This window comes from Poecilia reticulata, linkage group LG14 (genome assembly GCF_000633615.1).
Source record: "Poecilia reticulata strain Guanapo linkage group LG14, Guppy_female_1.0+MT, whole genome shotgun sequence".
NCBI lineage: Eukaryota > Metazoa > Chordata > Actinopteri > Cyprinodontiformes > Poeciliidae > Poecilia > Poecilia reticulata.
Window position 1 is genome coordinate 6,643,841 of NC_024344.1, and position 26,554 is coordinate 6,670,394.

Here is a 26,554-nt window from a genome sequence, read left to right on the forward strand (position 1 = left end):
ATCTTTATATCTGTCTTTCTGTCTGTTTATTTTTTATTTATTTCGAACATAATATAAAATTGCACACATCAACAAGGAATGCAAGACACATTTCTTGTACCACAATTATCTTAATGTGCTCAAAAAGGAGTAGGAAGTAAAATACTCCTACCCCATAAACTCATGCCATTTTTTCAGATGGACCCTCATTATTGAATCAAACCAGAAAATAAATGATATAGTGCACCAACAACAAAAGTAAACTTAAAAATTAAAAAACTTAAAAGTTCCTGAAAGTTGCCACCATCATCCATTCCCACACATATAACTTTTTATTTGCGTATGGAATACTCATAATTTGTCAACCTTTATAATGCTTATCAACATCAGTACTATTGCTCAACACAGGTGACCAGTCAGATGTCGATTAGTCACAAGGATTGCCGCTCACATGAGTCCTTAATCTATTTCCACTCATCTCTATTTTCCACTTCTGTTTGATCACTGTCTCACCTTATACAAACAAAACAAGGAGTGTACTGTACGCGTGCAGTTCTCTCAAAAGCTTCATAGAATTAGGATTTTCATCTGAAATTGTGTTATTGTCATTTAACAAATATTTTTAATTGATAACTATGACTTTTTTAATTACATTTTTAAATGACAGATTTCATGTACACTTTAGACACAAACAGAGAACATGGACACAACTATTTACTGCTCAACTTAGAAGTCCAGGCTGTATCTGTAGTTAACATTGACCAGAATTTTTATGAATGTGTTGTCACTATGTTTGTTTTTGATAGTTAATTATGCTTACATATAAATTTGTGCATTTAAAAAAGGTTTTAGTAAACTAAACTAAAGTTAAAAAAAACATGAACAGTTCAGAAAAGGCAAAAGTTAATAGGGAAAGGAAAATATTATGTATTTCAGATCCTCTTTCTCTATCAGCAGTTACGTTTCTTTGAAATTCTCTATATTATAATTGTGAAGAGGATCTGAAATATGTAATATTTTCTTTTCCCTATTAATATTTACCTTTTCTGAATAGTTCACATTTTATTTTAGAAATATTTTTAGAAAAAGGTTTCTAAAACCTTTAGTAACTGTTCAAATATATTTGAACATAATCACCTTTATTCAAAACATACAGTTTGTTTTGACTCCATTATGTCCTGGGAAGTTGTTGAAAATAGTGGAAGTTACAATTTAAGTTGTTTCCTCTTGAAGTGAAATGGGCAGACACCATCCAGTCTGTCAAAAGAACATTAAAAATATTAAATTCTTATCTATCTCAACCCCTCAGAAATTCTGCTGTTGTATAAATTGCAAAAAAGCATGGCTATTTTTATACATTATACACAGTTATGCCAGTATAATAACTACAGGAGTGAATGAAGAAAATCTTCATTTTGGCACATAAATACTCAAAAATATAATTCAATCAGTACGTTAATGAAAGCTTGTTCACATAGCTCCATAATTGAGATGACATAATTTAAATAAAATCTTGCATTGTCTGAAACGGAGAAAGAGAAAGCAAATGCTTCTTACTGAAAATGTTTAACCTATCCTTTATGCACACCACGATAGAGTGAACACTACTTGGAAATATTGTGCTTAAATAATTAACTTATTACACCTATTGTGGATTTACAATTCTCTGTCATTGTATTGATTATTTGTATGTAACAGTTATGCAAAAAAAAATGTTCTGTGCTCTCTCTCAGTTCCCCCAAGATATATTATTTTGCAACAAAATTGTCTTTTGACCTGGGTTAAGTTTTATGATTCCACTCTGTTGATGATCAGCTCACAGTCAAAGCCACGCCTCCACATTAAGGAACATGATATTGCTGTGTTGCAGCTTTAAAAAGGCTGGCTCACTTCCTCTTGGTTAGAAGCACTTTTACAAGCCTTCCAGCATATATATTCAGGGAATTCACTCAACTCTGAGCAGCACATGGAAATGGAGGATCAGATGGAAAGCCAGAAGAGAAGAGGAGTGAGCAAAGACGTGCTGATATGTAAGCCAAATATTATTTTTTTTGTTTGTTTTATATGCATGCTTAAACGTGACTTGACAGTCTGTGTCATGTAATATAGCTGTTATTACTTACACATTGTTTTTTTTATTTGGTTATTGAAGATGCTATGTAATCTTGATCAGGTGTTCTGTATGTTACATGACATGTTTTTCACTATTAATTATGACATTAGGAGTTCAGTGTACTTCATGAATAGATAAGATAAAAAGTTGATAAAAAGCAGCGACACAACCCAGAGGAGAGCAGAACTCCATCAGCGTCGAGACAGAAATCACACGTCATTAACATAAACAGTCTCTGAATCATGTGACGGAGAATTATTTGCTTCTTTAGCTTCTCTTAGCATTTTCTACACGGTATTGAGCCAACCGAAAAGAAACCCTGTTTTTCAGAGCTTTGACTAACAAGTATGTAAATTTGGGTTTTTAAGATAAGTGATTCTTTCCATAACATACAATAGAGCGATTGTCTATACAGTATTTGAAAATACACAAAATGCTTATCTATAAAACTGAAACTGATTACAATATGATCCTGTTTTCTTTCTTTTTTGATCATGTGAAAAACAGTTTATGCTAAAGAAAAGGGTTTGCTGCGTTTGTTGACGTTCACAAATACAGCATGTGTTGCAAGTCAACATTTCATTTTAGACCCTTGTAGCTTTTTTGTGTTTGCTTCGAAAGATCTTGAGAGCCCATAAAGAAATAACTGACCCTTAGATTTTTATTTTATTTTTTTAAATTTGCAGCTGGGTAATTTTCTCGGGTTGAACAACAGGAAGCTTTTTCTTTGTTCAACTGATTTCCTGTGACTTGGTATAATGTGGTTTTGGTTTAAATGTGTCTGTGTGGGCGCTGACACTTAGAGCAAAAGCCGCAAAGGATAAAACTTTCCATCAATGTGTGATTGTGTTTTCTCTGATAGCAACAAACATAAAAGGAAATATCCTCATGGCTTCTCGTCTGGAAATGCACTTATCACTTCAAGCTGGAAACAGCATCAGTTGTGTGCTACTTTCCTTTCTCGACAAAGCCTTACTCCAGAGATCATGTTGCATAAGTCAACACTTTAATAATTTCTCTTTGCACATATGTTTTTGTTTTGGGGGTGCTCTGTCCTGATCTCAATAATAATATAAAATAAACCTTCGACACACCTTCTAACTGTCAGTGGCAGTTAGGTCACAAGTAAGCAAAAGACACATGTTGTGAAATAAAGCATTAACTTTTCTTTGGTGTGCAGTCCAAGCAAAACTTTAATGCTTTAATGTTTAATGCTAAAGTCCAACTTCTAACATTACTTTGTATATTGGAAGTTGTCCAGTGATTCAGATTTTGTTAAAGTAGGCATTTCCAAGGTGGCACTTGATGTAGCAGAAGCACCCCATGTATGGAGGCTATGAATCCTAAACACAGTCGTCCAGGGTTTGAAGACTAACCTTCAGACTCAAGCTGCATTTCTTACCCTCCTTATCAAATCAAATCAAATCAAATCAAATGAAATGAAATCAAATCAAATTAAATCACATTTTACTTGTATAGCACATTTCAGCAGCAAGGCATTTCAAAGTGCTTTACATCATAACAAAAACAAAAAGACAAAGTCATGCAACACAGAATCAACAATCAAAACATTACATTAAGTCAAGTGCCATCATTCGTAATTGATTACGTTTCAAATACAACTCTAAACAGTTGAGTGTTTAGTCGTGATTTAAAGGCACTCAGTGTTTCAGCTGTTTTACAGCTTATCTTTATCTTTGTTTCATATCTAATTACTACAAATGCAGCAAAAAAGCAGGCATTTCTTTACAATCAATAAATCTGTCAAATCATTTTCTGTTTCTTAGCCTGTTTTATAGACTTTGTTTTCTCTCTCACTAGCTGAAGGGCCGGTGGGATCTCTGGGATGCTGCGGCTGGGTGCTGGTCATCCTCTCAGGGTTTTTTGTTTTTTTGACCTTCCCAATAACAATCTGGGCTTGCTTTAAGGTGAGTGAGCTGAACACCAGAAATCACCCATTTCGTTTCAGTGCAAACAAGAACATGAACTGATTGTTTGCGGTCAACACTGCAGATTGTTCAGGAGTACGAGCGGGCCGTCATCTTCAGGCTGGGCCGCATCACGGACCGAAAGGCAAAAGGACCAGGTGTAGTAATCATGACTATTCTACTTTTGTCCTACTTTTTTTTTTTGTTTAGCTTTAGCAAAACACTCATATACCTGCACCTTTTTCTGTATATCGGCAGGAATTTTCTTCATTTTGCCATGCACCGATTCTATTGTGAAAGTGGATCTGAGAACTGTGTCATTTGACATCCCACCACAAGAGGCAAGAGGCACACAACAACACACTTTCAGAGGAATTTCTTGTAAAAGTCGGTTTAATATCACGTCTGTAATGTGTATTCTTGCTGTAGATTCTCACTAAGGATTCAGTCACTGTGAGTGTGGACGGTGTTGTGTACTTCAGAGTAAGCGACCCCATCGCCTCTGTGGCCAACGTGACTAATGCTGACTTCTCCACTCGGCTGCTGGCACAAACCACCCTTAGAAATGTTCTTGGCACCAAGAACCTGGCAGAGGTCTTGTCTGATCGGGAGGGCATCGCCCACAGCATGCAGGTAAAGAAGCTGAAAGGGCTCTTAAGTTGACTTTTGTTCCCTCCTTCCTGATTCACATATGATCAATGTGCTTGCTGAAGGCCTGGAAAGTTATGAAGCTCACCCCAAGGGTAATTATTATTGTTTATGTATATGGAACCGGTTTCTGAACCAGAATACTACACAGCAGGGATGCAGTTGGGATTTTTAGACTAATAGGTTAGACTTTTCAGATGTGGCTAGATTAATGTCTGAACTTTCACAAATCAAATAAAGGTTTCAGAAACCACAAATTGTGTTAGGATTTGGGGTTTATTCTGGTTTTAGATATTCTGAACGTAGTGTAAAATAATCAAGTCCAGGTTTGAAGAGTTTTTTCAGTGAGAGTGGATTAAAGAGTCCACTGACAAGTTTGGTGGAATCGTCCGTTATTCTTCTGCGTTCACCATATGTCAGGAAACCACACAAACCAATGCAAATCAGTTTGGTGCTCTCAATCTGTGCGTGGTTTCTTATATTTTCTGTTTCAAAATAAAATGAGAAAAAAAGAGATGTATTTTTCTTATTTATTTATTTATTTAAAAAAAACCGAATTACAAAGATAATACCAAAAACAAAAAAAGGACACAATTTTTAAAATTTCTTATTGTAATTTTTTATGGTTAGATAAAAGGGAAACTTTATATTTTGTTAGTTGCAGCGATACTGTGTGTTCTCTTGACTCACTGCTCACAACAATGTCAGCTGTCCTCATCTGCTCAGTGTCACATAAAAAACTGTTTTATGTGGAGACTTTTTCCCACGGAGCAGAATTTTCCCACTGAACAGCTTATCACTTTTATTCCACATCGAGTTTCCCTGAGAACGCACAGGGTCAAGTACGCCCCACTCTGTGGGAATTTACACAGAGTGGAGCTATTTATGTTACTGGTAGCACTTATGTTTCTGTAGTACACTGTGTACCACAGAAAAACAACATTTGTCTTCACAAAAACACTTAATACAAGCTGCAATGAAAATTTATCATGTTAACCGGTTTTTAAGCGTCAATTTTACCAGTGATGTGAATTTGGGCCTTTTACAGAAAGGGCTGAATAGGTTTGGACTAGGACACTATGAATCTTAGGGTTTGGGGGGGGGGGTCATGTCCTCCTCATACCCTGGGCCATCTGAGCCCAGGCTGTGTAGGCAACACAGACTTCCAAACACAATACACATTATTTACACAGAGACTGGTGTTTACAAGCCTTTATTTCTATTAAATATGATGATTTTTCTGCTTAGAGCTAATGAAAACCTGGCATTTAAGATTAGAATATTATATCAGACCAATAAAAAACATTGTGGCTTAATTAAAAGTGTGTCTAGTACCTGCTTACAGGTTTTCAAAAGGTACTTTTAAACTTGTGAAATATTTTTTTTTGTTAAATATAATGCTGCTTTTCGTTTTCTTCAAATGAGCAACACATAATATTAGTTTCAAATATGAGGTAATGATCCTCTTTCTCTATTTTCCAGTCAAATCTGGATGAAGCCACGGACAACTGGGGCATCAAGGTGGAACGTGTCGAGATCAAAGATGTGAAACTGCCTCATCAGCTGCAGAGAGCCATGGCTGCCGAAGCTGAAGCAGCTCGAGAGGCCAGGGCAAAGGTCAGGACACTGAACATGATAAAACCAAATAAAAAAAGACATGCCCATCACATAAAAACCTGATCATTTGGTTGTGTTTTTGCTTTATTCTAATATCCGTCTCTTGCTACAGGTGATTGCAGCTGAAGGAGAAATGAATGCCTCCCGGGCCCTGAAGGAGGCGTCCCTTGTTATTGCAGAGTCTCCATCAGCACTGCAGCTCCGCTATCTGCAGACTCTCAACACCATTGCAGCGGAGAAGAACTCCACCATCATCTTCCCACTGCCTATGGATGTCATATCTCACTTCATGCGCAAGTGAGGCTGCTGAAGCTATCATTTGAGGAGGAAGGAGTTGGGCTGCATTTATTGCCTATGCTAGAAAAAAAAAACTGCCAGAATTCACTGCCAATCCTTCATGGCTTAGTGATTGTTAGCTTTGATCAAACAGAGACTTTCTTATGGATGTGATATAAACAGAAAATGGAATGCGCGGTAATGTGGTTTCTAATTTTGTGTCTGTAATGATATACAAGTAACTTAATGTTTTAATAAATGTGTTTGTTTCATTGTGTCGAAAAATTCAAAAAGCTTTTCTTGTATCTTAATTCTGGAAACTCCCAAATGAAATGCTAATGGGAAGTTACAAAGAAACTAAATGTGTTTTTGAAAAGTCATGTTTTGATTTTATAAACTATTACAGTGATACAATTTTGAAAAGGTCAAACTAAAACTCTTGGCTTTTTCAAACTTTTTCCTTTTACAATAAAAATCTGAGCAGTGTGATGTGCGTTTGTATTTGGGCACTTTGGCGCAAAGCTTCTGTGCCAATAATTGTATTCAGATGTCTCCTAAGCAGTAAACAACTATGTAAGTAATTTAATTTCAGTATACGAAAGACTGAATTTAATGAAGAATAAAAAAACATTCACAAAGAAACAACCTCGTTAAAGGGACAGTATGTGTTTTCATATGGTGCCATTTTATAGCATAGTCAAGTTACTAAGTTACCTTCAGTTATTCTGAAGCTGAGCAGAATTGGCAAGAAGGTGGTAGAGACTAAACACAGGACATTCTGGGAAAAAAAAATCTGTTATGGGCTATAAACCACTTGAGAGAGAGGCAGAGGTTAATCTTCCAGGATGATAAAAAATCATAAACATACAGCAAGACTTAAGATGCAACAGCTTAGAATCAAGCATGTTTATGTGCCTCGGACCCAATCAAAGTCCATACCAAAATCTCTTCTGAGAATCCATGAGATCGAGAAATTGCCTTTTAGAGATACTGTCCATCAATCCTGACTCACTTCCCCAATGCAAACGTACAACACACCCTTCATATTTTGATGCAGCTAAAATGTGAAAGGTGTGCCGTCCATAGATGATTAACGAAATCCTTTCCTCTCACTTCACAATTATTCACTACATTTTGATAATATATGAACTAAATTCCGGCTGCACAGTGGCGCAGTTGGTAGAGCTGTTGCCTTGCAGCAAGAAGGTTCTGGGTTCGATTCCCGGCCTGGGGTCTTTCTGCATGGAGTTTGCATGTTCTCCCTGTGCATGCGTGGGTTTTCTCCGGGTACTCCGGTTTCCTCCCACAGTCCAAAAACATGACTGTCAGGTTAATTGGCCTCTCCAAATTGCCCCTAGGTATGAGTGTGTGTGTGCATGGTTGTGTGTCCTGTGTGTCTCTGTGTTGCCCTGCGACAGACTGGCGACCTGTCCAGGGTGTACCCCGCCTCTTGCCAAAACGTTAACTGGAGATGGGCACCAGCAACCCTCCCGACCCCACTGAGGGAAAAGGGTGCAAGAAAATGGATGGATGGATGGATGAACTAAATTCCATCAAAATACATTATATTTATAACTACAACATAAATATATATATATAAAATTCAAGGAATAACAACACCTAAGAGGCTCTGTATATCTCTTCTCATATAGTGCCATATGAGAGAATATCATCCTGTAGTTGGATAAAGATTCTTGAATGGCAGAACTCATTCTGAAAAGATAGCACAAACACTGTTACCTTTTCTTAAACACTTTAATATTGTCCTTTCCCCGTAAATGACAAACAAAAGCATCGACATACTGTGTTCACATTACATTGTTGAACAATCTTATTCCTTCTCTTGTACGTCTCCCCACGCTACAGTTACAACCCAACCATGGACAATGCAGAGAGGTCAAAGAAGAGAAAAGGAGAACAAGGACAGCAAAGGCTGAGAAAACATGCTTCTATTTCTGTCGGTGCACTAAGACACACAACTCATGTTGTAAATGTATTTACATTCAAACATACAATCAGCACCAAAAAGCTCATCTCAGGATCAAAATCCGTAGGAGATAAAGTTTTAAAGATCACCTCTATAAATTTTAGTAATTGAATTGAAGGTTGACAAGCCATTTGCTACAGTAGCATTTGGAAACCAACACAAGTGTTAAAAACATCGCCAAATATATTCAATTATCCACGCTGTTCTGTGGGTAGTTTTGACCAAATGCTACATATTCAATAGCTGCTACAAAATGATCACAAAAGAGGTCCTTCTTTAGTAAACAAAATGGCATGAAAGAGTTTTACAAAATGCAATCATTACAATTTTGACATTCAGAGCAAAGTGAGACACAAATGTCCACGGGACACATTGCAGGGTCTTTACAATACCAGTTTAAGGTTTAGAAACTAGTCCATTCAAAAGATTTATTTTGAAATTCAGAACTGTATGCTGCTATTTGTAAACAATATTTTTGTTGCATCCTTGTAGACTGTAGTTTTTGCACCTGAGGTGAACCTTTAGGAGGAATCTTTTAGTGGTGTAAGTGAGGAAAAATAACCCCAAACAATCTGAAAACACAGTTTTTGACTGGTATTTTTTTCTCATTCTTTTTGTGTGTGTGTTTTTTTTATTGTTTTTGTTGTTGTTGTTGTTGTTTTCCTTTATACAATTGAGCAGACATTCTTAAAACCATCAGTGTAGAAAAAAGAAATAAAAGAATTATGTCGGTTTCAGTACATTTCTCAAACACTGCATTTGACATTCTTCTGATAAGAGCATTTAACCCTGTGTCCACATCATACAAAAAGTTGAAGTGTAATGAAAAGAGTTCTTTTCAAGACCATCAAAAAGTGCTGGTAAAGAAGTTACAGACCAACATCTCCCGTAGCTTTTTTTCCCCCCTGGTAAAGATGTGTGAAAAGATTTCTAATAAATGTTTCTTTTATTGCTGCAGCAATCCATCATTTAAGTTAAATAAGGGGGTACGAGAATTAATTTAACCACATTTCCAAAGTACTTCTCAAAATCCAGAAGCAGTTTTCTCATTTGAACAATAATCATTGAATTCACCTGTGGTGATAAACTTTTAATTGGTAATCCACGATGCAAGGGCCAATTTCTGCTAGCAACTCTTCAGTATGGGAAAGACAAGAGAAAATGCATTAAAGTTAGGTTTTACCTTCCAAATAAATGTCCAAAACTTTCTGTCAGAAAACCATTGAGAAGAAAAAAAGAAGAATTTATTATTTACTTTAAAGACTTTTGCACACATCTTTACTGGAGAATTGTTGTTACTGAAAGCCTGGTCCAATAACGTTTAAATGAAGCTCACCTGCTGAGCTGGAGACATTCAAATCAAGTGTGCTGGTAAATATCTTTTTACATTTTCTTTGCAGAGTAAGCATTCAAGAGAGTTTTTCTTAATGACCAGCACCGGATCTCCACATTGAAACTCCATTAAACTCGACTACTTCAATTTCCAAATGTCAGTTTACTGATAAATACGACTGTAATAACTACGAATCCAAATGCATGCTCCCCTTGGTAGTAAAACTGTTGACACTGACTCTCTAGATCAGGGGTGTCAAACTCCAGTCCTGAAGGGCCGCTGTCCTGCAGTTTTTAGATGTGCCACAGGTACAAAACACCTGAATCAAATGGCTTAAATACCTCCTTCTTGTATAGGTAAGTTCCCCAGAGCCTTGCTAATGACCTAATTGTTCTACTCAGGTGTGGTGCAGCAGAGGCACATCTAAAAGTTGCAGGCCAGCGGCCCTCCAGGATTGGAGTTTGACAGTTGTGCTCTAGATCTATCTATTTACAGTGGGTAAAGTTTCAACCGTTTCAGTTTTGTGGATAAAGATCTGAAGCTTACAGCATCTTATTTTAAGCCAGGCAAAAGATCATGACCCTGAGGGTAATTTACTGTAAGAAGCAGACATAACACACCATTTGAAATAGTGAAAAGGTAAAATTTTCTTTTTACCTTTACTCTTTTTATATAGGAATAGTTGACTTGTGGTGTGCTCTGCCGATTTGTAAAACAATTTGGGGGGGAAAATCTTCTTAAATTGTTTTTACAGGGCATCTGTACAAAAGAAAGAAAGAAAATCTTATAAATTGCCACTCAGATTTCCCTGAACGAGATATTCTAGGATGCTGTGGTTTCCTTTAGTATGCAAAAGTATAAATGAACTACCAATTGTAAATTAAAGTGTATTACAAAAAAGGCAATGAAGAAGTACTACAAATACAGGTTCTACAAGATCTACACTAATTAAGCACATCACAAAAGGTAAACACATTTTTTTCTGTTTTACCTACATAATTTAGAGGCATTTTACACAAGACAGTCCCCTCGAAGTTTAATCTCAAATTTTCTGCATCCATGGGCAAATCCAATAATTTATGCCCTGTTTGTTCTAAACATGTCCCCTGTTCACTCAATGAACTAAAACACTACCCATTCATGCACCACAGATACCGACTGTGCCTAGCAGAAAGAATCCATGCCCCTCGAACTCTTTGTCACACTATAGCAGCAAACTTTACTGTATTTTATTAGGATTTTTGTGATAGGCCAAACACAGAGTTGGGCGAAATGGAACAAAACTGATCTTTTCAACTTCAAAAGAAAAATCTTAAATGGATAGCACACCTCACAGAATACTGCTTTGATGACCATCTCAAAATGGAAAAAGTAAGGACAAGCACTTTAAAGATTGAGATTGGGTAAGTCAAAGCGGATAACGATCCCAAGCCTGTAATCTTCTCCATGACTATGGGTGATCGGGCATTTGCTGTGGCTGCTCCTCGTCTATGGAACTCTCTCCCGGACTATTTGAGAGCCCTGCACTTATTGTCCGATTTTAAAACCGGCTTGAAAACTTTTCTTTTTAGACAAGCCTACTCCACTTTTAAATGACTGTCATTTTTTGATTGTTGATTTTATTTGTTTTTAGCTGCACTGTGTAGCACTTTGAGATTTTTATTAATGAAAAGTGCGTTATAAATTAAATTGATTATTATTATCATTATAATCATATGCTAGAATGGTTCAGTCAAAGTCCAGACCTAAATCCATATGAGTCTGCGGTGAGACTTGAAAGTGGGTGTTCACAATTGCATCCTTGCTGAGTTAGAGCTATCATGCAATTTCATTAAAAATTTATAAAATGTACAATTACTTGCAATGGATGAGAGTAAATCTGGCTACGTGGTGTTGGTCTATAACATAAAATCCTTATAAAAACAAAGAAGTTTGGGGCTTGGATGCCATAAAATGTGAAAATATTTAAGGGATGTGAATACTTTTGCATATTCAAACCAGTGTAATGTACAATTTAGTTGGGCTCTCCAGATTATCTGCTCTACTGGGCTCATGTATCTGTATTCCACTTCTGTCCCATGACAAATATTTTTTAAACTTACAAACACACAAATATTTTCTAAACATTTTAGCATCAATAAATAAATAACAGCAATAATCATTTTTTACGTTAAAACTGGAAGACTTTCACAGTACATGCTTGCTCAATTAGCAAAAGACATGTAATAAATAAATCAGTTAAACATTGCACTATAAAGTAATAAACAACAGTTAAAACAATATATCCTGCGCGAGGTTTCCCTTAGCTCTGAGCGCTCCGTTAACTGTTATGTTGTGTTCTGATTGCTGTTGTTGAGGCGCAACAGACTGCACATTCCCACTGAGGTACGTAGAAAACAGCAAACACAGATTTTGCAAGTTGACCTGAGGGACCTGAAGTGAAGAAGAGCTTGTCTTGTAAAGGAAGACCTGGCAAGGCTGTGAAAAATACACAAAGTTCTCAGTATTTTGCAGGTAACATGGCTCCGCGGAGGTTAGACTATCAGCACTGAGCTAATTAGAAACACTCAAATAGAACTCGAGGAGGCAATTTGCTTGGATTTACAAACCAATTCTTGAACCGAAGTCCTTTATAAATAAAACATTGGTCACTCTCTGCTGGTGAGGTGGTAGGACCAAGTTTAAGGCGCTTTGTTTAGTCCAGATGAAAGGAGAGGACTGACTCTCCTTCCACATCTTATTCTGATGGAGAACAGCTTATTTTACTGAGGATGCTTGTGTGTCCGTGTGTGTGTCCGTGTGTGTGTGTGCGTGTGCGTGCGTGTGCATGTGTTTTTGCCACACCAAAGCATCATATTCTGGTGAACTGAATGCGTAATTTCCATCTCTACATTTGCACTATGCCGGACACATGCAGGAGAGGTTTATCTATCAACAACACCTGTTCTAATATTTAACAACATTTACAGTGTGCAATTAAAAAGACATGAACACACACGGAACAGTCAGGACCTCTGACTGGAAAATTCAGTTGCAGACAGCATTTTTTCGTGTTTGTATATCCAACTTATAGAATCTCTGCACCACCATCAGAGTGGTTCACAGTGTCTGTACAGTATTCTGGTAACTGGTTCTAGTTACTTTTTTTTTTTGTAACACCATACATGCCTACAAAGCAAAGATTTGGAGTACTGAAGAAAAAAACGGGGAATGTGTGAGCTTTGAAAGCTGCTTTTAATTCTGTAAAGAGGCGTTTGAGTTACAGCAACCCGACGACGGCCTGTGAGTGGGCGTGTTCGGGCCAGAGGAGTAGTTGTGATTGAAAGCCGCCCTGTGAGTGGGCGTGGCCGGTCCGGGAGAGAGGTTTTGATTGACGGCAGCTCTGTGCGACGGGGAGCAGTACTGGGCCTGCCTGGGACAGCCGTGACAGTGGGTGGGCGAGTCGCACCCTGCCAAGGGCGAGGAGGAGAACAGCGGGGAGGAGGGGACGGGGGAGGTGGAGAAGGAGGAGCGGTGGAGCGGGGACGAGGCCGGGGACACGAGGGGGCTGGTCTGGAGAAGCCACAGCAGCTCCTCGTTGTTGCGGCTCAAGCGCTTCTTCTCGGTGCTCTCCTTCTCCACAGACTCGTGCAGGTTGGCGTTCTCCTCTGTCAGTTGCCTGTAATGGGGAAGGATAAATGATCGCATGAAACAGGAAATACAGCGTAATGTTAGAGCTAACCCAATGAAACCAACAAGCACAAAAACCAACCCCTTAAAACGAGTGGACGGTCATGGACGTCTTTTATTTTGCCACGTGGGTCGTCATGGCTCCAACGTTTAAGCCCAGAAAATTATATCGGAAGTTGGACTTTTAGTGCTTTCTTATACCAATTTAATCTAAACATGAATGCTGAAAGTCAGCCTATTTCAACACCAGTGTTAGTGAGCCATACTGAGCCTGGATCAGAAGTCAAGCTTATTCTACTCACCGTAACCTACAAGGTTTCACAAGTATAGTTTAGATAGCCACTTCAAATAACAGACTCAATTTAATTCAGTTATCTGTAAATGTGATTCACAATGCTTTCCGGATGCGTCTTACCTGGACGCAGCGAGGTTCATCTCAATACGAGCCTTCATATCTTCATTCTGCTGCTGCAGAACCTGGATCTTCTCTTCGAGAAACACGTTCTTTTGAGCCTGCTCAAATTCAGAATGCAACAGAGGTGCAACCTTTAATTAACCAAACACTCAACATCATCGGAATCCAGAAAGCTCTGCATCCGTCATTTGCGTGCAAAGGCTGATAGACTGTGCCTGTAGAAGGCCTATTTGAGCCTACCACTTTCTCCAGGTCTGAGATCTTCTTCTCCTGCTGGTGAATCTGCTGATTTTTCATCTCAACAACCTCTTTCAAACTCTTCAGATCTTTCTCGATGTGCTGGTATGGAGCTAAAGCATCCTGTTTAAAACAATAATGATATTCATAATAACATCAAGAAAAGGCTTTGCTAAAATATTCAAAACCCTTGGATATATATGTTTTTTTTCAAATGTCATGATACAGCCACAGGTTCTAATGTGCATTATAAGTGATAAATCAAAACAAAGTGAATTATTGTGAAATGGAATGAAAAATAAACAAACAAAAAAGCAACATTATTTTCATACAGTACCAAGGAACACATAAGGCAATGCAGAGGTAAAGCTATTGTGTATTTCGACTCCCTTTAGATAATTGTTCAGATATTGCCTCTATCTGCTTTTGGTATTACTGAGCGGATGATGGACTTTATATTTTATTTGTACCAAGGGTTGCATTGAAAGTATTTTCCCACCATCTAGTGGCCAGAGGCTGACTGATATCTAAGCTAAGCTTTATTTGATTTATACTATGAATAATAAGTTGGGTTTGCTAAATTAAAATAATCTACTATTTAAGCAATTTTAGCATCTGCAAAAAACAACAGGTATTAATTTCGGTGGATATAAGAGTTCAAACACTGCTGTTAACGCCACAAATGACAGTTTTGTGGCTTTAACATGACAAAAAGTTGAAAAGATATAATTTTCAAAAGCACTGTGTCATTTTTATTTATCTTTGAAGTATTTATAAAGAAGCCAAACTGAATTGGACTCATTTTAGAGACATCTTTGAGGAGTGAGGCAGATGGTTCTGTTTAGGAAAACTTAGACTTATACTCACAATGATTTGTTCATCCGTACTCCTTCTCAGAGCTTCCTCGAAGCGTTTGGCCTTGTCCTTTAGACTCTGGTTTTGAAATGTGAGCATATCTACTTGATCCTAATCAAAGACACAGCAGAAATTGAACATCATACATCCACACGGCCAAGCAGGTACAAGGAACCTATAAAGTACTGTCTTCTGCAGATATAATACCTGTAAGGACAGTCTGAGTTTCTCAAAATCTTCCTCTAGGAGGAGCTTCTGTTGCTCATGAGCTTTTCTCAAGTCTGCACATAAACACAGCAACACAACAAAATGAGAAGTCAGTTTTAGCAGTTTATGCATCACAATTTTGTTTTTTTATTTCATATCTAAAAAAAACATACCTCTCATGGTACGAGCATGCTCCTCATGCAGTGTTGCCATGGTGATATTATGCATGTCTCTGAGCTCCTGCATAGCTGCCTGGTGGTTAACTGTCACCTCCTCCATCTAACACATCCACAAACATATATAAATATATATACAAATAACAAGACATGTGACAGTTCGCATTGAACATGAAAGACTGGATCCCATCCCCTGATTCCTCTCTGTCACCTGCTCCTGCTGCTGAGTCGTCAACTCCTCCATCTCCAACCGATGCTCCGCCTTCAGGTGCTCCACCTCAGCAGCGTGACACTTCCTGAGGCCCTCTTCCACCGCAGCCAGCTCTGCCTCCTGCTGCACCTGGAGCTCCTGCAGCTCGTGCTCAAACGCCACCTCCAGCGCTGTTTTGTCCTGCTGGAGTCTCTCCCAGCGCGCCGAGTGGGAGGCTGCGCGTCAAGCAGATCACGAAAGGGAATGAAAATGTTCAACTTTTACAGAGAAGCTTTGATTTTGAGTAGCTAAAACGTGTTCAGTAACAGAAATTCATGGAGAAAAAAATATATAAACATAAAAATTCTGATAATACCTGTAGAAAGATAAATAAATATATTAATAAATTAATTGTTTTGTTTTTTTTGGCTTATTTGCTAATCAGGACCAAAGATGTGTTTTGAATGCTCTGGGAAAGAAACAGCCAAAAATGAAAAATATTTCATTTCTAATAATTAAGTGAATTACTGTTCAATATCTGTGAAAGTAATTGACAAATACACTCTTGGGAATTACACAATAAAGCAAGAGAAAATGTCTACGTCAATATTCATATAGTCTTATATGTATTCTCACTTACTCATTTCCTCTCTAGCTTTCTTCAACTCCAGGGACAATTCACTTTGACCTTCCTCAGCAGTTTTGTTCTGCAAATTACAGAAAAACAAAACAACTACATATTTTTGACATTGTGAAAAATCTAAAATCTAAAATCTATTAGCAGTAAAAAGTTTGTTTGTTTGAAGCAGTAACAAGAATTTGTAAGAGTATACAGCAAGTCAGGATGAGCTGACATGTTGATTTCATAAGCAAACACTGAGACTAAGTTGCAAACATTAAGCATGTATTCATGCGACTTGAATATTTTCACATTTTGTCAAAGATCAACATAAGGCAAAATAAACAGAAAAATAGGATACACATTTTTCCAAAAGTTCTTATGAATTAAGACATAAAATGAGTTTAGAATAAGTATACTTGTTTATAATTTAATCTGAGTATGAATACAGCAGTTCTGTAAAGTCCTCAGGGTGAATGACACAGCCACAAACCAAGAACTGATTATTCTTGGTGTGTGGAGCTAAATCCTGGAAGAAGACCTTTCAGAGGCTGCAACAGACTAAGGGAGAGAGGGGTCAACATCACTCAGAGGACAGCCAGAGCTACAACAAAATAGATTAGATCACTCATACTCATTTGGTAAAATGAGACCAATTAAACTGCAAATCTGTGAATTAAAAAATTTGTATTCACACATACCTTTCATCCAGTCTGACTGAGTACATATGCACGACACATTTTTTAATATTTTTATCTATGAAAAATTTGAAAACCATGTATCATTTTGCTTCCGCTCTACCGATATATGCTATTTTTTTCCTGACTAGAACACTGCAAGTCCATTCGTCCTTGTTCTTACAGGGTTCAATGTCACTTTCAATTAATTTTGTTTTTTGGAAGGGTGCATTTGCCCTGCAAGGGGGAGCGTACGTGACCTGCATGAGCAGCACAGCAAAAACCACTTCAGTTTAAATGATGCATATATCATTTACAACCGTCGCTCTCTGCCGTTTCCATCAGCAGGGGGTGCTCAAACCATCTCTGCTGCCCGCCACCTGTCTTTTGCATTTCTGTGCTGTGTGCCGATCGAATGCGGCGCTCAGACAATGACTATAAAGGAGTCAGACAGACACAGACAGGATCACTGCTTCCCTGTCTCAGAGCCTTAAACACATCATCTGGCAGGGTGAAACCAGTTCAGACACACTAACGTAGAGCCCGTCTTCACACAGTCACTCCAGCTCATCATCCTGAATGTCACCTCACGGTGGGAAATTATCCATCCGACCTTATTCATGTTCACAGTTTGCACACGCATTGCACATGCGTTTGCTACAATCGAGGGTCAGGGGAAAATGGTAGGAGGAAACATCCTGTGGAAAGTGTATGGAGGAGAAACAGATGAATTCTGCTGGTAATCAAAAGTTGTGTCCCAGGAAATCAGAGGGAAAGATAAAAATCAGAACACTGATCACCATTTCTACCCTCCACTGAGGATTATTAGGCTGTTTTATGACATGCCAAGTCTTAGTTAATTGGGAACAGGGCCGCTGTTGCGGAACAGGGAGGCACAAGGTCATACTTTCATTATATCATTTCATTTTGGCTACCTTGAGGCAATAATGCTGAGTGGTGATGATAAAGGCATCAAGACCTAGAGAAGTTCTCTGCAGCTCATCCCTCAGAGCTTTTAGCTGCCTCTCCTGACGGTTGCAGTACCTCTGTAGTTTATGAACCTGAGCGACAAGAAAAGAACATAAAAAAAAACAAATAAGTGTAGAAAGAATGCAATAGAAGAAAGCAAACTTTAGCTAGGCTGACTCTCTCATTACTGACCTCCTCCATTTGGTCCATCTTTTCCTTCTCATCTGCTTGCCTTTCTTGCTCTTTCTGCTGAGCCTCTTCTTTCTCTTTCTGCAGGTTCTCCTGGTGTTCCTGCTGCGGCCTCAGGGGAGCCACACGCCGAGGTGACCCTGAAGGAGTGGAACCCCGCACCGCCGCTGCAGGTCGCTGCCCGGGCTGGACTTTAGAGCGAAGAAAAGCAAGCAAAGACTATAAATGGGTCGAAGTGAAGTTTATTTTGTATAACATGTTTCAGCAACAATGCAGTTCAGAGGCAATTATGTGTTTCACAAGGGGGGGGGACGTAATATAAAGCTTTCTTTATCTCAATAATTTTAAATAAAATGTGTTCTGGATGTGTTTTCAGTCCCTAAAGTTACCTAATAAACAAATAGAGTGCAACTTTCTTGGGAGGAGACTCAACATGCAGCCCAGGAAAGAAATCAGTTCAAAGTGTATCAAAGGCTGCATGTACTGCAGATATAAATCAAAATAAAGAATCTGTGGCAAGACTTCAGAATTGATGATCTTAGAAAGACTTTATTCAATATGACTAAACTTGTGCTTTTTGGTGAAGAACAATCAGCAACAACATCAATTTCCAGTTATACAAAAGGCATCCTGCTGTAATTGCAGCAAAAGGTGGTTCCACTGACCACAGACTATAAATACACACCACACTTTCCAGATTTTGATTCATAAAATGTGAAAACCACGTATGATTTTTTTCCCCCCCTTTATTTTACAGTTATTCACTGTTGGTCAACCTAAAATTTACAACTGTAATTCCACAAAATGTGAAAAAGTTGAAAGGGTGTGAAAACTTTTGCAACACACAGGATACATCTTCATCATCTAATTTTTAATTCTCTATACCAATGAAACTGACAGCTGTTAAATTAAGAGAGATCTGACCTGACCCGCTGCTAATGATCGGCTTCTTGAGATAAATGATTGGAACTTAATGAAATCTTTTCTGCAAAGGAAGCTTTGTGGTTGTCCCTAATCTGATGTCCCTGCCTCTAATTTCATGATAAATGGGTCTAATATTTGTTCCGTGCAAGAATTAATCCACAGAGTGTCACTGTGAACATCTAGGGTTTTATAATAACTTGTGTGAGTATTTACTCGTTAACTATCAATCTAAGTAAAGGTTTCATCCACTAATGATGAGAGTAATTTTAAAGCTGGGCAAACATGCTCACCTTGTCATTTTTCCCAGGAGGGAGACAGCCGTTATGTTGCAGCTGACATACAGACAAGTCCATTACCCTGTATGTGTTCCACCTTGTCAATGGTTGTGAACAAAGGTGCACAACATCTTTTAGTTTTGCAATGCCATGTTTAAAAACAGTTATTGTAATTTCTTTTTTAAACCCCTCCTATAAACCTATACAAGAACTATCCCCCAAATGTCTGCACCTCTGCATCCCCAGCCTGAGCCAGATCATTCGGACCTACTGAAGCAAGAGGGAGCGGTTTCCATGACAACGTGAGGCAGAGATTGGGGTGCAGGGTCCCAGGTAATGGGAAAGAATTGGTTGGAGGAAGGTGGGGTGGGACGGGGGATAAAATAAGAGAAAGAGCAGTGAGATAAAAGAGAGAAAAGAGTTGCAAGGCATTATTGAGTAGGAGGGGGTGGGGATGAGGAGCGGAATGACCGTAATAATGATACATTTCTAAAGCCCATTTAGATGAGTGAGAAAGAAAGCTGATAAGAAAAGCACATCTTTTTTTTCCCTAAAAGAGGAAGTGAATAAGGTTGAGAAAAAGGCTTTGCTTCTCAAAAACCACACATTTTAGCAGACCTTGGAGCATTTATCCACATGATTATTCCCTGTTGTGCTTGGCCTCTCTAAATTATTTCCACCCTACTTTTCCTGACAAGCACACATGTGCATACATACCTGCAGACATCTGTAGTTTCCACCTGAAAGGTTACAGAGAGGATACTGAATACTAAATGAATGTGATGCAGATGGGAGCAGGGAGAACGGATTTGGAATATTAACACGAGCAACAATGATGAAAACTTGAGGAAAGATCTTGCTGACAGCAGAGATTAGATTTATTTATTTATTTTTTGGTTGGGTTTTGTGGGTTCACTCTTTGAGGCTGCAGGCCCACCATGATTGGTTCCCTGGCCGCATTTAGGTAAGGTGTTGTTAAAATATTGCAAAAAAGACTGCAAACAGGATGTAATTATACATTTATTTATCACAACCTGGATTTTCACACATGCCTGGAAATATCACTGAATAATGTCAATACATGCAAATTTCATTGGGCAGAAGGAAATTCTTTGATTATATCGGTAAAGGTAAAATTAGGTGAGGTGCAAGGAGGAAAGTAAGGAACAGTAACACTGCAGTGGAAATATTAAACGGAAGAAAAAAAACTAAGCCTGGGGAGACTTTTTTTTTTTATAAGGAGACATTTGGATGTTTGCTGCAATCCCATGACAAATTTTTTTTTCACCACTGCAGATCTGGAAGAAGGAAAAGCTCTGCTTTTTATGGACTAAATCAAATCATAGATGGGAGCTGTGTGCTCAGCTCAGCACGCCATACTTGGAATAACCACATACCATCCAAGCTGCAATTGGATGTGGGTAAATTTCATAGTTTAAAATATTTCACCAGGCTGAGCTGGAGTAAAGGAGTACAGAACCACATGGAGTTCAGATGTAGTTTTAGAATGGAAACATGAGGATCAAACTAACAATGTATTAAGAACATTTTTATATAATCCTGCATTTATATTCACTGTAAAGGTAGAGGTAGAGGCTAGGATGTCTGACTAAATTAAAATATCATCAAGACCCTAAATTACTTCAGAAATTCTATTCAAATACAATTATATAGACTGATTTCATACAGTGATGCATCTGCTTTGTTTATGTTTACTTGCTTATATTTTCATGAAATTTTAATTTATTGACATACACCTGTACAGTATTTTCAAAGTAGTTTTTACAACCTATGTTGGACCGTCTCATTTTACAAGTCAAATGCCGGCCCCAGAATAGTTCTTCCTCCTATTCTGAATCTTTCAGTGATAGAAATCATGAGCGATAGCAGAGAAGCTTCTTATTTTTCAGTTTTACAGGCTCTTCTGTGCGCCATCTGCAAGTTTTTACTCCCAAAGTCCAAAACAAATAGCTTATTATAATAAACAGTCGATAGGAGTGAGTTTATACATTGTTGCTTTATTTCATGCAGTCCTGAAATGAAAATGGCAGGCTTTAATGAGGACTTAACTAAAGAACTTACCTGGGGACTTTAGTTTCGGGGGAACCACTGCCAACCTTTTTGGCGAAGAAGGAAGGGAACGTGTGACCTCTGAACTCCTCTGAAACTCCTTTCTGCCAGCTGTCAAAACACATCAAAGTTTGATAAATCAGTGGGTGGTTTCATCCTTAGAAAATCATGCAAAATTTTCAAATCCACAAGAGGAAGCATCTGGCAAATACAAATTTTATTATGTGAAGGCATGTTTAGCTGGATAGTATCTGTATGTATGTGTGCACGTGTCACAACCATCAAACTTGCTCTTCACTTTTCTTTTCAATCTTTTTCTACTCTTCCCTTTCATCTCCTGCTGTCCCCCATGCTGTGTGTTATAAATATATTTCAGTACCATCTGTCAAACATGAACAGGGCATTCAAGGGTCTACATACACATCACCTTCATGCTCCTTGTAACATTCCACACTTTCTAGGCCAAAATAGGTTCCAAATAGGGATTTCTAAGACCTTTTGTTTTCTGTTTTGTGCCTGCACATTTGCTTGTATGCTGCTACATTACACCTTTTACACAGTTGGAGGTGTGTGAGGTGTAAAGCGAGCAGCAGGTTTTACAGAGTGATGTTAGATGTGTTGCACTGGAGTGCTATGGATGAAACTGCGAGAAGCTAAAACGGTAACGGGAGGAAAGTGAGAAGAAAGGAAGTTTCAAGAGGTTTGTAGAGAGTCTGTCATGAGGCAGAGAAGAGAGGGAAAAGAGAAGCTTTGAAAAGAAACTAATTAGACCTGTTATGGGAGAGAAGCCTCTGATCCTGAGCAAATCCCCATACAACCCTGGAGAGATACTCCGGGCCTCTGGAGAGATCATTTATGGGTTCACTGTATGTGTGTTCACTCCGCATGCTCTTCTGCTGTCATTCAAATGTTGCTCTCAAATTGGCTAATAATGTTGGTGTACATATCACAGATCAATTCATATTACTGTAATAGTTTGAGTTTGTATTAAAAAACATCAGCGTCCCAAGTGAGTGAAAGACTTACAGTTCTCTTTATGGGAGCAGAGCCATCTGACGTTATGATAGTACAGTGCTGAGCAAAAATATTCATACCTATAGAGTAGCGTCGTCAATGTAGCTGTCATACATTTTATTTTAAAGGAGTGGGATCAAAGATCTGCTGTAGATCCACATGACACTGTGCTGAAACATACTCAAATTAAATCAACATTTATGGTAGCAACAGACACAATTTTTAGGACTAGAACTTTGCCGTACAGATCTAGTCAAATGCAATCAAAGCTAAAATTTAGCAGACATTTTGAAATGTCCTCATGTATGCAACTACACTGCTCAAAAAAATAAAGGGAACACTTAGACAACACAATATAACTCCAAGCAAATCAAACTTCTGTGAAATCAAACTGTCCACTTAGGAAGCAACACTGATTGACAACGGGGACCCTCGTCGGGTCAATCAGTTTGATTTACTTGGAGTTATATTGGGTTGTTTAAGTGTTCCCTTTATTTTTTGAGCAGTATATATGACAAGCCTTACTGAAAACTGAGTTTAAGCTGAAGCTAATTATTTTTTTATTGAAATGTTTGTTAAAATTCTAACATAAGAATTAAGTTCATAGGGTAATACTGCAAAGTTATAGAAAACAAGCAACAGACGTGTGTGGGTCTGGCTGGATTACAGCATCTGTCATGCTTTCACTCTACAAGCCTGAGATTTTGTGGTGTCTCTTTGGTGTCCCAAACCACCAAACCAATGAAGATAAAAGCCTTTGGTGGCAGCTGCATACCAGCTAAACACTCAAACTGTTTTATCTTGTGTACTGGTGAATTTGATGCAACTTATTGACGTGGCACATTTCTTAAAATCAAAGGAAGCGTAATTAATGGAATTGACTAAAATAGAGAATAATAAATAAATTCATGAATAAATAAAGGTCATAAAACAAGATTCCAGGCTTTCAACATATACCACTGTAATAACTCAGGACAGCTAAAAACATATGCATGCTCTGATTTTTAGGTTTTCATTTGACAAGATTTTCCCAGAGCATTTGTCTTTTTCCTTCAACTTTACAGTTAAACATTACTTAGTGTTCATCTAAATCACATAACTTCTCATCTCAGCCCAACCCTGAAATTTCTGGATATATATAAAAAAAGAAAACTTTCAAAGGGTTTGAATAGATTTGCAAGGCACTGCAATAGACTGGTGAATATTTAAGCTGTCCAAGAAAAAGAAAAACACCACACCACTACAAATGTAATAAGTAACAAAACAAAACAGAAAAGTAGAGTTAATGCGAACTCACATCACATAAATTTAGTGTTCATTGTTCAGTAATTTACTATAAAGATTAAAAACATTACATTTCACATTTTATTCTACAAGGCATCTGGTGTTGACTCCACTAGTGAAAATCCCGTTGTGTGTGAAAAGCATCACAGCCTTGTCTGCTGCTGGTGTTACTGGTGCTAACAAAGTCAGGTGTGATCCCGCATGAATCTCACATTTTTGTTTCAGCTTGAAAAGTTAAACTAGCTCATAGAAGATTGTTTATAGCTGTTTAATATTTCAGCAGAAAACCAAAATAATAATAAAAAAAACCCTTGCCATCTAAACAGCGAGGTGCCCAGCTTGGTGCAAAGCAAGCAAATAGTAGTTTGAAAATAGCATATTACCCTTTCTGACAGCACTGCAGCACTCAGCTATCAGTTTCTGACTTTTTTAGGGATAAAACTGCTCATTTTACTACAACACTTAAAAATAAAATAAAGTAAAAAAAAAAGCTCATCTGAGCCTTTAATTAACAATGTATTTGGGAAGACAATTTTTTTTATTTTTTATGATCTTCTACTGACCTCCAGGTGAGCTTCTTGGCTGGGGTGGCAGGTAGCGTCGTGGCAACACCGGGGTGGAGGGGGGCTGGAGGCTGCGGCATGGCGGACCCCTCTGTTGATCTGTTGACGGGGGGCTCGTTGTCACTCTGTGGAGTGGAGGCTCCTCGCTCACACTCATACCTGGAACACATAAAATATAATTTTACTTCTCTGAGGTTTAATTTTCAATCAAATGTTTAATCTCAAATGAGTCGTTTCTCAAAACCCATCTATCCCAACCTTTCATGAATACAATCCTTTTCCTCGCATGGCTGTGTGACCCTGGTGTTACGTCTAAATTTGGACTCACTGGACTGAGAAATGGTTTGTTACTTGAGGGTCTTGCTGCTGCCCTCAATCTTCCTTTTCTAACCTGGATCACAGCATTTGTTCTTCAGATGCACACACACACGCACGCACACACACACTTTCTTTCACACAAATTGAGACACACCAACTCACCTCGACTCACACATAATACTGATGATTGCTTGTTCTAGTCTTTAGCACTGCTATCTTGTCAACTATATACCTTAAACCAGCTATGATACATCGTCTCCCAAGCTCATCTCCACAAAATTGATCAATAACAGCACAGCAGAGCGAGCCAAATGATGACTCGTTTAATTTAAGGCTGCCGCAAAGAAGCTTTAAGATTCTGATTTAGTCAAGTACAACAACTTGCTTCTCTCTGTGCCACCAGAAGACTGAAGGTTCGTCTCATGTTGTGCCAAAACCCCCTCAGGTCTCTGGGATTAGAATAGCTCACTGCAGGGTGCCTCATGTTTTCAGAGCAGTTACGCAAGGGAACATTGTTTCAATCTTCCCATCAACAGAGACAAAAACCTGTACAGAAACATTTACAAAGTAAGAGATAATTCCAAACAAATAATTAAGAAATTCATCGTTATTTTAACACTAGCTTCACTGTGCTACCTTTTGAAATCTAAAGAGTGAAAAAGATCTCCCAACAGAGCCGTCTGTCCATGCATCACTTCACTGCTTGACTCTAGATACGTCTGCATCATTGACTTGAAATTTTTACTGTGGTTTAAGATGATGTATTGTGAATTGGTGTCATATGCTATTAATAAACTGAATTGAACTGAATTAAATGTATTAATCAACACTTTCTCCAAACAATCCTCCTGCATGTTTAACAAATACAATTTAACCAAAAAACTAATTATGTGGCGTAAAGTGAGATTTGTTCAAGCAATACGATGATCACCATTATAAAACTTATTCTGGTGACAGTTGTTTAGACAAAAATGCTTATGTGAACATCATAGCATTGGGCAGAATAAGTCCCCTTTGAGTTAACTTCAAGAAATAACTGCACTTTCTGTCATGCATTTATTATTTTAAAAATAGGTTAATAAAGCTTTCAATTTTTGTCCTCATTAATATTATGGGGTTAGCACCCATAATCTGGTTGGTGCACTAAACCAAAGTCTTGCTCTAAAATAGCTACAGATGACTCTGGTTTAACTGATGCCTATTTCAAATGGTCATTGCTATTCCATCACATGGGAATTCAGAAATATTAATATGTAATAAAGTAAATATTTGATCAAAAGACGGTTGACTGATGCTCTCAAAGGTCTTGTAAACATAGAAATAGCAAAAATAGAAATAGAAATAGCCTTTATAAGGCTGATGCCTTGGATAAAATAAATTATTTATGATAAAACATAGTGACTGACAAACTACACCGTACGACAAATGACAATAAGAGGAAGGAAGATATTTAAATAAGGGGGAAGCTGATCAAGGAAGTGAACTGGCAAAAGAGCAACGAGAAGAAATAAATGAATGACAGAGAAAGAGAATGAAGACCCAGGCCTTTTCTGAGCGTGCATGAAAAATCTTATGCATATTTAACGGAGATCATGAAAATGAGGAAACAGCTGGGGATGAGGTAGGGAGCCTTTTTTACACCTCTGCAGGAGGCCATTTTCTAGGAGAAATTTCTTGCACGTTCCAGCAAAAACTAAACTAATGCTGATTTTTGTTTGTTTGTTTGTTTGTTTTTAGTCAAAGTAGATGAATACATAAAACAACAAGATAAAGCTATCCAATCCCACATACAGCCTCACAGTTTGCCTGTTGTGAAAAGTACAATTCTGATTGTGATACGAAATGGCTCTAAAGACTTTTCATCGGACTTAAAATCTCATTTATTTTTGATGAACTCAGCTTAGTTGGAGCCTTCCCCATCAGCAAAAGAAACTCAAATGCTGTCCTAAAGGAACTGATCCACTCTATCTCAGCTGAATTTACAGAAAGCTGCCCTCTCCAGGTGCTCACACAAACACACTA

The 26,554-nt window shown here is 38.0% G+C and overlaps 2 protein-coding genes across 3 annotated transcripts in view; one reads left to right on the forward strand and one right to left on the reverse strand.

The window, feature by feature from the left end:
• The first annotated feature begins 1,070 nt into the window (after positions 1 to 1,070).
• stoml3b (stomatin (EPB72)-like 3b) lies at positions 1,071 to 7,047 on the forward strand. The gene is made up of 7 exons (XM_008427180.2): positions 1,071 to 2,009; positions 3,914 to 4,020; positions 4,106 to 4,178; positions 4,279 to 4,361; positions 4,450 to 4,653; positions 6,151 to 6,285; positions 6,398 to 7,047. The coding sequence occupies exons 1-7, from the start codon at positions 1,946 to 1,948 to the stop codon at positions 6,584 to 6,586; spliced, it is 855 nt and encodes a 284-aa protein (XP_008425402.1). The 5' UTR covers positions 1,071 to 1,945; the 3' UTR covers positions 6,587 to 7,047.
• A 5,975-nt stretch (positions 7,048 to 13,022) lies between these two features.
• The window catches only part of mtus2a (microtubule associated tumor suppressor candidate 2a), a 39,563-nt gene continuing 26,031 nt past the window's right edge, over positions 13,023 to 26,554 (reverse strand). The window contains exons 5-16 of one of the 2 annotated variants that reach the window (XM_008427177.2): positions 24,215 to 24,373; positions 21,366 to 21,464; positions 18,088 to 18,275; positions 17,862 to 17,987; positions 16,271 to 16,337; positions 15,652 to 15,866; positions 15,438 to 15,543; positions 15,265 to 15,338; positions 15,070 to 15,168; positions 14,206 to 14,325; positions 13,966 to 14,063; positions 13,023 to 13,539 (exon numbers count right to left, since the gene is read on the reverse strand). In XM_008427177.2, coding sequence (XP_008425399.1) covers positions 13,116 to 13,539; positions 13,966 to 14,063; positions 14,206 to 14,325; positions 15,070 to 15,168; positions 15,265 to 15,338; positions 15,438 to 15,543; positions 15,652 to 15,866; positions 16,271 to 16,337; positions 17,862 to 17,987; positions 18,088 to 18,275; positions 21,366 to 21,464; positions 24,215 to 24,373 — 1,775 coding nt within the window. In that variant the 3' untranslated portion in view covers positions 13,023 to 13,115. Of the gene's footprint in view, positions 13,540 to 13,965; positions 14,067 to 14,205; positions 14,326 to 15,069; positions 15,169 to 15,264; positions 15,339 to 15,437; positions 15,544 to 15,651; positions 15,867 to 16,270; positions 16,338 to 17,861; positions 17,988 to 18,087; positions 18,276 to 21,365; positions 21,465 to 24,214; positions 24,374 to 26,554 lie in introns of both variants that reach the window. The other variant, XM_008427176.2, reaches the window with a different exon arrangement.